At 47.8% G+C, this 12,058-nt stretch overlaps 1 protein-coding gene across 1 annotated transcript in view; it reads right to left on the bottom strand.

Annotated features, from left to right (window-relative positions):
- LOC142018473 (D-beta-hydroxybutyrate dehydrogenase, mitochondrial-like) overlaps nt 1-12,058 on the bottom strand; it is a 45,656-nt gene that overhangs the window by 31,267 nt on the left and 2,331 nt on the right. Inside the window, exon 2 of the mRNA XM_075004322.1 lies at nt 2,641-2,772. Coding sequence (XP_074860423.1) covers nt 2,641-2,723 — 83 coding nt within the window. The 5' untranslated portion in view covers nt 2,724-2,772. The remainder of the gene's footprint in view (nt 1-2,640; nt 2,773-12,058) is intronic.

Here is a 12,058-nt window from a genome sequence, read left to right as displayed (position 1 = left end):
TTCATTGCTGATTATTTACTGATGCCAGAAAATGAAACTCCCAGCACACATGCTTTTATGGGGTAGACCATTTTAATCACCTTTATCCAAAAACTGAGTTCTAAAGGGCACATCGGAGACTCTTGATTCTAGAGTGAGGTGATGGTTTTGGAATTTAATTTATCCTCTTAAATCTACGTTATCTTTGATTAATTTAACGATATGCAAATCTCAGGTAGAATATGCCCTAATTCAAGTGTGCAAAATGTTAATCCATTGCATTAAGCAGCATTTCTCAAACTGTGGGCCTGGACCCCAAAGTGGGTCATGACCCCCATTTAAACAGGGCTGCCAGAGCTTGGCTTGTTGGAACCCAGGGCCAGAGCAAAGCCTAACCTCACTGCCCAAGGTCAAAGCTTAAGCTCACTGCCAGGGGCTGAAGCCTGATGGCTGCAGCCTCCCTGGCCAGGGTCATGCGGCTCAGGCAGGCTCAGACTTTGGCCCCTTTCCTGATGCTGCAGAGTAGGTGTTGTCAGAAGGGGTCGCAGTGCAGTGAAGTTTGAGAGCCGGCCCGGCGTTAAACTACCAATGAGGAGCGACACCATCACTGCCTTTGGTGTCCACAGGGCCGCTGTAGCTCCGACTAGCAACCACGCGTGCTTTAGAAGAGGCAGAGTAGAGAAACAAGTTGTGCATTTAGGGAACAGAAACGTGGTGTGAGCAAAGGGCACCTTCGCCCCACTGCGCTTTTCCTGGGCAAGGTGTCTGCTTGGGCAGAGCTGACTGCAGTATCTGCATCAAAGATACATCATCCTATTTGTACTAGAAATCTCTATGTCACTTTTCAGTCTTCACAGTGTTCAAACCTGTTACTCCATAAGCCGTCTGTGAAGTAATCACTAACCAAAACTTTCCATGAGTGGTAAGGTCCAGGCCCGCTATCTTCACTCAGGCTAACACCTCCTCCCCACATCATACACACACATGTAGACTCCACGACCCTCTGGTGTCAGGAGCAGCAGACTCAATACCTTTCAGGGCTGGACTCAGACTGAAGTGGTCTGATAAGCAAAGTTGGGGCAGTTTTGCCTGAGTGAAGAGCTCAGGGATGGACCTTTACTGACTATTACTGAGGGACCACAAGCACTAGGCCTGTCAGCTGCCATGGGTTTGATGTGGCCTCCACATCTTCCAGGCATATGTGGCAAATGGAACAGAAATATTTCCTGGTGTTTCTTACAAACCTGAACGCTTGAAAGCCTAGCTGCCTTTCTCCCCAGGCCCCCCACCACACAGTCAGGCTAGGGCCCTCCTGGTTTGCACTGGGAGGGGTTGCTGGCACAGGGTTTTCTATGAAGGCCACCACCAGCCTTGGAATTCACCAGGGGCCATCAGAACCAGGATTAACTAACTTTCCAGGCACACTGTAAAGTGCTTCTTTTGCCCTGAAGAAGAGCTGGGAAGTTTGATGCTCCCACCAACAGCAGCTGGTCCAATAAAAGGTATTCCCACCCCCAGCTGGTGTCTCATTTTTCTTGGGCATTCAGGGCTTGACCCAAGCCCACTGGAGTCACTAGCAAGACTCAATGGATCAGGCTCTGGTGGGGAATGGGGGTTGAGGGACAGCGGGATATAGTCATCTGTGGGAACATTAGGGTTAACATTACTGTGATGGCTCAATATTGTGCTATATGGATTTGGATGAGGAGTTGGTTGTGCGTCGGGCCTCATGCCCTGATTCTTTTCCTGTAAAGCACATTATAATTGCTGTAAAAGTGTCAAGGACAAAGGTGAAGACGTCAGTGTAAATCTAAAGATTAACAGAAAATGCGTGATTTCTCACAACAATTCTTGTTATTGTAACTTGAGTTGGAAAGAAGATTATTTGTATCATCTCAGGCCTTTTTCAGGACAGAAGTTAACATAGGGGCTGATCCTGTAAACACTTGCCACTTAGCTTTGTCCCATTGACCTCAAAGGGCTACTCACAGCAGTGAGCACTATGCGCAGTCAGAAAGGTTAGCAATAACTGGCTCTCGCATTTTAATCCGCTGCATCTGTTCACTGTAACAGCTGATTTCATGTTCCAGAACCTGTCCTTATTTATAAACCAGGAAACATTCTTAGACAGCACGGGTGGGAGACAGAAGTTTAGACTCCAACCTAATTTTACAATTTCATTCCTCCATTCAAGTCTCTGCAGTCTAAACTCAAGCGCAGCTCTCAGTGCGAGTCAGATTCTGGACTCATCTATCCCAGAACAAGCCCTGAAAAGTGAGGGAAGGTATTCTGAGTTCAGACCAGTCAAACTCAAATCAGACTCCAGACCCACCTTTAGAGGATGTTTCATCTGAGACAGGATTCTGCTTGCATTTAGAGAGAGAAGTAAGTTCATTACTTTGCCCACATCATCTTCATAAACAATCCCCTCCTTCCCTCCCTCCCTTACAAATTTCTCTTTTTTATTTGTTTCAGAACCTGTTTTATGGAGTCATAGAAATGTTTAATGTTCCCAGCTCCTCAGCTGCAATCTCTTACTGACATGAGTGGTCCCCACTCATGCAAATAACCAATCCCACTGAAATGAAGGAGCCAGTTTTGGACCCTTGATGTGCGCCATGCTACCAGTAACGCTCTTCTGAGATCCCCCATGTTCCTTACCTGAGACCATTTCCTGTGTCCCTGAAATTCAGAGTTTTCACAGAAAAAAGTGATAGAGGCCGAGATATCCTAGTGGTCAGCATCACTGCAATCCACAGTCTGCACCAAACAGCAAGCTCTTCCCCTTCAGCTCTAAAACACAAAAAAGCAACTCTCCTTTATTTGCTCTGCAATTTTACAGTCCTGCTGACTCCTAGTATTTTAACAACAAAATAAAGTCCAAAGTAGGCTCACCCCACACCGTGGGATAAACAGCAACATCTACCAAATTAAACCATTTTAAAAAAGAGAAAGAGCTAAAGCAAACAGAAAAGCAATGGGTCATTTTACAAAAATCTTCATTTTCATTCATTTATTAATTCTTAATGTCTTCATTTTCTTAAACATTGAGGCTACATCTACATTAGAGGGTCTTGTCAATAAAACTCAGAGCGTCTACACACAAAACGCATTTTGTTGACAGGAACTGTCAACAAAAAAGCCATATAGATGCTCTGGGGGCTCTTTTGTCAATGGAATGACTCAAAAGATTGATCTGCTTTTATGTGTAGATGTGATCTGTCGACAGAAGTTTTGTCAGAACATCGCTTCCAACAGTAACTTCTGTAGACAAATGCTTCTAGTGTAGACACAGCCTGAGGACAAAAATATAAATTGCTTCCTCAAGTAACATAGTTTCAAGTCAGCTGTTTGATATAGTTTACCATTTAAATATAAACTCAATGCTCCAAGCAAAGTTAAATCCTACACTTTCAAAGCATTCACTGGACTGTAAGGCCAGTTGCAGCCAGATGGCTAAAAATGTACAGCTCTTTGAAGTACAATGCCCCAAATGGCTAGGAATAGATATCTAACGTCAGGAAGTCACTGAAAAGGTATTTCTGAAAAGGAAAACTGCACAAAAGCAGGAATTATGAAAACGGGGCCTTTCCAAGAGTGAACCAATTTTGTTTAAAAGGAAATTCAACCTAGTTTTCTCCTAAAGCCCGAATCATTTTTTTCCCCTTTAAGCTGGAAAATACTTGTTAATTTTATTGTGTGTATAGATAGATATTCAATTTATGCTGTTATTGCAATTCTAGGGTGTGTCTGGAAACAGAGGTGGCCCAGAAATTAGAAAATTCCATGAGAAGTGTTGTTGTGAAGGCCTTTACAGTTTGGTCAGAAGGGGGAAATACCGGATCTCTTTTAAGAAAGCCTGTTTGCATGAAAGGCTGTGCTAGCCGGCTTTACAAGCTCTGATTCAATTGGTTCCAATAGGCATCTGAACTTTGGAGTTCTCTGCCAAAGGCCTTATCAACGGTTCCTTCATAACTCAGGTCTGTTCGGCTACCGATGGGGCGAGAGGATTGCTGCATGACCAAAGGGCTGTACAGTTAGAGGCCAGGAGTGGAGGACCTGCTGTGGTGACACAGTGGAAATACAGTGGCACAGGGTTCAGCGCACCACTAATGCTGTGTTTGGATTATTTAAAAAAGAAAACAAGAACATTTTATGACCGTTCATAAAATCTGCATCTATGGCAGCAGAGATAATGATAACAAGAGTAATAAACTCTCAGGCGTCAGGGTATAAGTCTGTTGTGCAGAAGAATTTTAACTCTGTATAAATCATTGCTCAATTGCCAAAGTGCAGGCTAGACAGGTTCTGGTCCTGGCCTCGGGGAGCCTGGGTGGGTGTTGCGGGAAGGCTGCACAGAAGGGAAGATTAGGGTTTGATCTCCTGATCTGCGCTCACCACTTGTAGTGCTGTACACTCTGCCCCTGGCCGTCCATGGGTGGGAGAGCTGCTTTCTGCCCATACGCTGCACTCCTGCTGGGTGTGCTCTGTCTGCCCCACGCAGCCAGAGCCATGCACCAGCAAAGCAGTTGGGTACATTAAACAGAGCCCCTGCTCTTTATGTCTTGGAGTGAGCCAGCCACATTCAGGATGGAAGCAACAGAGGGAAGGGGCTGGTGCCTCCTGGTTGATTTCCCTCTTTCTTACTCCTCCCTGTAACATGGGTTCTTCCCCCATCCTCACACCTATTGCATCTTCTCCGTAGACACCATTGTACCGGTTCTGCCCCCTACCCTAGCCCTGCCTCGTCCTTCATTTTATCTGACTTCCTGCTGCTAAAGCTGCCCTGCTCCTCCCGGAGAATCTGTTGTTCGCTCCTCACCCTCCGCTGCCTTTCCCACCTTCCCCAGCCCCCTCTCTGCTCTTCTCCAGGGCTGCTTGCCAACAAGCTCCCTGCACTAGGAGGGACTGCCCTGTAAAATGTATTACACTACTTGCTGCCTCTTGTGCTGTAAATGGAGAAAGATTAGCCCAGTAAAACCAGCTTGGGAGCACAGCATGCAGGAGACACAACAGCCAGAGGGTCAGGGCAGTAGGCTACAGCCCAGCCAGCAAATGAGGGCTCAATCCTATGAGGTGTTGAGCATTCCAGAGAGATTGTCTGGGCAGTAGGTACTACAGCAGATGGCCATTGGTCCCATGTGATATTGCAAACCCTACATGTCTGCTTGAGATTGTGCCCATGCTCCGATAGTGTTAATTCCAGCTAGTTGTAAACCTGGTTGCATCCATGTGGGAAAAGCTTCAGAGCTGTGTCCATGAGCCATAAATGGGTTCTCACTGCATGGGGGCTCCAGTGCACCCGGAGTAACTGCCCTGAGCTCGCAAGGGCATCTTTGCACCATGCATTGTACTGTCAGGACTTGGCCACATCCCCATTGTGACACAAACACATCGGTTGGTTTAGGCAGAGCTGCCATAGTCACAGCTGTGCAGCCTGAGATCCCTCTCCCTGCAAGGCAGGCTTTGATGCTGCTGTATCTGGTCCAAACCCAGTTAGAGGGGACAGGGCTGGTCCAGGGCACATTCTTTGCTTCCCTGTTTATTTATACTTTTACACACACTGCACAGCTGCTGGATGCTACGCAGGGCTCCCTGACTGGCCCTCTACACCTGTCCCCGTCACAGCTCCTGCAGCAACCACACCTTCCTGGGTGCCCAATCTGTGGGCAGGAGAATCTTTCTCCTCCAGTCTCTGTTGGGCCCAGAGAGCCTGTGGCCTCAGCAGGGAGAGGTACCGTGCAGAGGAAGTTTGAGGGGAACCAGATCTATGAGCCCCTCCTCTCTCTTCTCCCACTGCATCCCCTCTGAAGTCTCTACCTCCCCGCAACTTTCCTCCTGCAGGGCCATACACCCTTTAATCTCCTCCTGTCCCACTCCACTGTGGATCCGGCCTGAAAGTACAGCCCTGGAGTATGGTTGTCAGCTCTAACTGAGGCTGTTCCAGGAGACTGTTTTTCCCAACACTACATAGGTTTCTCAACTTTCTGTGAACTAGCCCAAATGAATCATAGAACACTAGAACTGGAAGGGACCACAAGAGGTCATAGAGTGCAGTTCCCTGCCCTCTTGGCAGGACCAAACGCCATCTAAACCATCCACGATAGTTGTCTAACCTGCTCTTGAATATCTCCAGTGACAGCGATTCCACAACCTCCCTAGGTAACTTGTCCCAGTGTTTAACTACCCTGACAGTTAGAAAGTTTTTTCCTAATGTCTAATCTAAACCTCTCTTGCTGCAGTTTAAGCCCACTACTCCTTGTCCTATTCTCAGAGGTCAAGGAGAACAGTTTTTCTCCCTCCTCCTTGTAACCCTCTTTGAAGTACTTAAAAACCGTTATGTCCCCTCTAAGTCTTCTCTTCTCTAAACTAAACAAGCCCAGTTCTTTCAGTCTTCCCTCATAGCTCATGTTTTCTAGACCTTCGGTCATTCTTGTTGCTCCTGCTGTACCTTCTCCAATTTCTCCACATCTTTCTTGAAATGCGGTGCCCAGAACTGGACACAATACTCCATTTGAGGCCTAATGATTGCTGAGTGGAGCAGAAGAATGACTTCTCGTGTCTTACTCATAACACTCCTGTTAATGCATCCCAGAATCATGTTTCCTTTTTTTGCAACAGCATCACACAGTTGACTCATATTTAGCTTGTGGTCCACTATGACCTCTAAATCCCCTTCCGCAGTACTCCTTCCTAGACAGTAACTTCCCATTCTATATGTATGAAGCTGATTGTTTCTTCCTAAAATGGAGCACTTTGCATTTGTCCTTACTAAATTTCATCCTATTTACCTCAGACCATTTTTCCAGTTTGTCCAGATCATTTTGAATTATGAGCCTGTCGTTCAAAGCCGTTGCAATCCCTCCCAGTTTGCTATCAGTGGCAAACTTAATAAGCACACTCTCTATGCCAATACCTAAATCATTGATGAAGACACTGTTCCCTCTGTACCTGCTAACTAAACTAAAACACAAAGGGCTTGTCTACACTATCACCTTCCTTCAAAGGAAGGATGGTAATTAGGGTGTTTGGAGTTTACTAATGAAGTGCTGCTGTGCATAGGCAGCACATTATTAAGCAAATTCCCCCCCCCGCGGCCACTTTGAAGTTTTGAGGAGTAAAGGGACTTCGAAGTTGCCCCAGCACTTCGAAGTTCCGGCGGGTGAGCCGCAGCTAGATACAAGCCGGTACTTCGAAGGAAGGTGGTTGTGTAGACAAGCCCAAAGCGATTAAGGCAAATGCAATTTTGCACAAGGGAAACTGAAAGTTCTTATATTTTGACAAATTTAAATACCACTCACCACCTTGAAAAGACTGTCCATCTGTTGGTCTGTTTGTTCAATAACTCCTCCCAAATGGTAAGAGCTATGCCTACCAAATTTGATATGCAGCTTCCACTTATAACTTAAAATGAGGTCTGGTTTTGGTTGGGTCAGGAGAATGTGATTGTTTCATACCAAAGTGAAAGGGAGGGGTGTGAGAGCAGGGAGAAATGACCACTGGTGGCAGCAAGCACAGGGGCACTTATTCTCACTTGCGATCACAGAAATCACCCCAACGATCACTTGCTTGCTGGCAGCATGGTGCCTGCCCCGGGGAGCAGCTGCCAGGTGCCCTGCCACCCTGGGTTGCCCTGGAGAGTACCAGTGGGGAGCCTATGCAGGCCAGACTGGCCACCAGAAAAGCCAGAAGGTCCAGTGCGCAGCCCCACCCTGTCCTGGGGAGTGGCTGGCCAGTGGGGTGCATCACTCCCACCCCGGGGAGAGGCCAGCAGGCAGGTTGTGGGCCCCCTCCTGCCTCAGGCAGTGGCTGGCCAGTGGAGTGTATCACTCCCACCCTGGGGAGAGGCCGGCAGGCAGGGTGTGTGTCATCTCCTGTCCCATGCCAGCACAGCCCCACCCTGTCCCAGGGAGTGGCTGGCCAGTGGGGTGAATCACACCCTGCCTGCCGGCCTTTACCCGGGGTGGGAATGTGCCCCCTCCTGCCCCAGGCCAGCGCCAGTGAGAGGCTCTAACAGCAACGAAGGGTCCTGTGGCACCTTATAGACTAACAGAAAAGTTTTGAGCAGGAGCTTTCGTGAGCAAAGACTCACTTCATCAGATGCTGGTCATGGAAATCAGTGAGAGGCTGCCGAGCAGGCTGCGCAGCCTCGCATCCCTGTCCTCAGCCCCAGGCAACACAGAGACCTTGACCCCTTTCAGGTTGCAGGGAGGCTTATTAATATAACATATCTAGCCCCTGCCCTAAAAATACTTAAAGACAGGGAGGGGATTTAAAATATCACAAATCCATATCAGTGGAAGGGCTTCTCTGCTCCATGAGGATCACCTTGTGTTTAGTTATAAAAATATACATCCATATAGCTTAGCTTCTACTTCCTATGGACATAGGTAGAGTAGGCCCTCAAGTTAAGCAAGGGTTCCAGTCCCACGTACCCTCACATAACTCAAATTTCACATAAGTCGGGGGGCAGCTTTTTTCCCCAGCGGAATGCATGTTCTGCAGCCAGGGAAGCAGTAGGAGCACCTGGAGTTCCTACTGAAAGGTAAGTCCTGGGGTTTGGGGGGACAGTTGGGGAGGGTTAAGCCTGGCGGTGGGTTGGGGCCATGTGGGGGGGAGGGGGGTTAAGCATGGAGAGGGTTAGGACTGTGGCGGGGGAGTGGAGTTGAGCCAGAGCTGCATGATGGGGGGCAAGGCAGTGATCCAGAGCCACGCACCGGGGGCGGGGGGGGGCGTGAGCCAGAGATGCACGCAGGGGGCTGAACAGGGCTGGGGGTGGCGAGCTGCAGCAGCACATGAGGGGTGGTGAGCCAGCACTGCATGCATCAGTTTGAACCAGGGCGTGGGTGGTGAGCTGGAGCCACACGTGGGGAGTTTGAATGTGGACTGGGGAGGTTGAGCCAGAGCCACATGCGGGGTGGTGAACTGGGGCTGGTTGAACCAGGGCTGGGGGGAAGTAGGATTCTGAGTTGTGCTTAACTTGTGTTAATGTGAGTTAAGCGCAACTCGAAATCATGCATTTACAGGGTTTACTGTACATATTTGCCAGGCTTTTTTAAAGCCCTTTTTTTTAAGTGCTTTTTTTCACCCCTAGTGAAACCCAGAATTACTCTGAATAAGCCTTTGTAGTCATGAAGATGGATAGTGGCATTGTTTGCCTGATTAATACTGGTTGTTTATATGAATGGTCAGAGTCTCAGCTGAGTCCGAGTTTCTGTGTCAGGACCAGGGTTCCTGCTACTATTTTCCATCCATGGGCAGAATAAGTTTTGTTCTGAGCACTGTGTTGATGTGCTCCACCAATAGAAACACATAGTGCTGGCTGTATGTGCTTTGCTTACCAGCTGGGCAGCCCTGCATCTCTGCTGGGAGGCTGTCCAAGTGCTCAGCTTAGAGAAAACACTGGTCAAGAGGCTGGCAGGTGGTCTGACGATGCCATCCTACACTGGGGTAAATCAGAGCTGCTGAGAAGCACCTATAACTCATGCCTCACGTTCCCCAGCGGTGGGATGCAGTGGAGGGCTGGGCCCAATGGAATGCCATTCTGCTACTCCCTGCCTGCCCCTGCAAAACTGGACACACTTTCCCCTTATTCCAGGAACAGGGAGTGGGGGGTGACCATCAGAGAGCGCCCATGTGCTGGCCTCTCCGTGGGCAGGGCATTAATCCGGGGCATGGGTTGAAGACACGTGGGATTAAGCCTAGGCATGGGGCGTCCAAGGGGTTAACCCTGCCACAGGTTGGGGCTGTGTGGGCAGAGGTTAAGCCTGGGTGAGGGGAGGGGTGGAGTGGGGGGTTTAAGGCCAGGTGTGGGGGGGGTAGGATTAATCCTGGGCGCAGATTGGGGCTGCGTGTGTGCGGGGGCATGAGTGATTAAGCCTGGGAGCAGGGGGAGGACCAGGGGGTTAATTCTGAGGGGAGATTGGGGCTGCACAGGGGGTTAATCTTGCATGTGGGGGGCTGCACGGGGGGTGTGTGTGCTAAACCTGGGTGCAGATTGGGGCCATGCAACAGGGCAGGGGGGGTGAATGCTGCACACGGGTTGGGGCTGCGTGGAGGGTAGGGGGTTAAGCCTAGGCATGAGGAACTCACTCTACCACCAGCTTATTTACTTTAAACAGCTGGGAACTTCATTGATTAATTGGGAACATTTAAAATTGATAACATTTTAACCGGGCCAAATTGCCCTCTTAATTTTTGTGAAAAAGGCAATGAAATGCCAAAATCCACATAAACATCAAGGGTATACCGTTAAAAAAACCCACAAAAAGTAAAATCTTGCAAACGTTAGGGATTCAACAACAACATTATTTAAGGCACATTGTAAATACTGTTGTATTAACATGAAAGGGATTGAAGGGGAATTCTTACAGTACAAAAATATCTACTTCAATATTTTTGCAAAAGTGGTGAGTGAAGGTTGACTGAATCCAGCCTGAGCTCTGCTTTCATTGCTTCTGCTGATTTAAACTTTGAATTTCATTTCAGTATTCCATGTTACAGGCTGTTGCCTGGAAGAAAAAAGGTTGTGCCGTAGTTGTCCTTGTATGCAAATCAATTATACAGTACTGTATACATAAAAATAACGTGTGGAGCCATCATCCTGCTGACATCAAACCTAGTCCCAAAGACAGAATCTGGTTCCTTCTTCGTATATCCACATTTGTTATTATGGTTCAGCAGGATTGTGTTATTTTGCACAAACAGCATCAACACCACATGTGGTGGCAGGCTAAATACTGGTGCCACAATTCTTGGCATGGTGAAAAGCCTACAAGCAATTATTAATATGTAATAATTTTGTGTATTGATGTAATTAAATAACAGCTTTCAGAAAAAATCTTTAAGCAATTAGTTCCACAGGTTCATTGTGCATTGTGTAAAGGAATGCTGCCTTTTGCTTGTTTTAAAGCTGATATCTATCAATTTCACTGAGTGAACCTTAATTTTTGTGCTACACGAATGAAGAAATAAAAGTTCCTATTCATTTTCCCCATTATTTTCACACCACTCATGATTTTATAGGTAAGTATCAGATCCCTTCTGAGGTGTGTCTTTTCCAGGCTGCAAAGTCTCAATATTTTTAATCTCTTCTCAAGTGGAATCTGTTTCATATTCTTAACCATTTTGTTGCCCCTTTTCAGTTATAATATGCAGGCAACCAGAACTGTGGCCTGTTCTATGGTGTGATCCACTTTGTTGGTGAAGTGTCTTTTTCTGGTGAAGGCATTTTTAAGTGCATGAAGGCGTGTGTGGTGATCTCTCTCTTCAGAGCATATTCTGTCATAGCTGAAGGCCTGGCTACATTCAGCTGATGCCTTGTTGCGTTGGGGTGGTTACTGGGTCTGTGAAGGCGGGTGTGTTGATTCATGGGTTTCTTCTACCTAGATCTGTAGGATCCCACTGTTGAAGCTATTTGTGGTGTACAGGAAGTTAATGCTGCAATGGAAGTATTCTCAACAGAGTTTGATGGCTGGCTGGCAGTGTTCCCACTCATATTTTAGCTTGGGTGAGGTTTGGAGGTTTACGGGGGAGCAGGGTTAAGCCTGGGCATGGGTTGGGGCCATGTTGAGCGTGTGTGTTTAAGCTGTGTGTGCGTCTGTGGCAGTTTGGGGCTTGACTTCCGCCACCATTTTTCCTCGGGGAAAAAAAGCACTGGTGGACACCAAAGCTGTACCCATTATTTCAGCAATGATCTTGTCAGTGCTGTACGCAGAGGTAACAGCTGTGCATGTCCCTGCTCCTTCTTACACACCCAGGATCACATTAACTGTCTTAGGGACAGGGCTCGTGCTCACTGGCTGCCTGGGGTCTTGTCTTCCTCCTTCCAGGATACTTTCTCATCCCCTAAGCCTGACCTACTTTCTTTGCTCCTGTGTGGATTTGGCTGTATTAAAAACAGGCTGTTCTGGAGTTGGCAACCTTCAGCAGGTACCCACCAGGGTAATTGACCGTTCCTGGACAATGAGAACTGCAGGAAGCAGCAACCAGCACATCCCTGTGGCCCCTCAACTGCTTCCTGCAGCTCCAGTTCACCGGGAATGATGAACCGCAGCCACTGGGAGCGCTGAAGGGTTGT

This window comes from Carettochelys insculpta, chromosome 10, assembly GCF_033958435.1.
Source record: "Carettochelys insculpta isolate YL-2023 chromosome 10, ASM3395843v1, whole genome shotgun sequence".
NCBI classification, from domain to species: Eukaryota; Metazoa; Chordata; order Testudines; family Carettochelyidae; genus Carettochelys; species Carettochelys insculpta.
The sequence above is the reverse complement of the archived record's forward strand: the minus strand, read 5'-3'. Positions and strand labels throughout refer to the sequence as shown.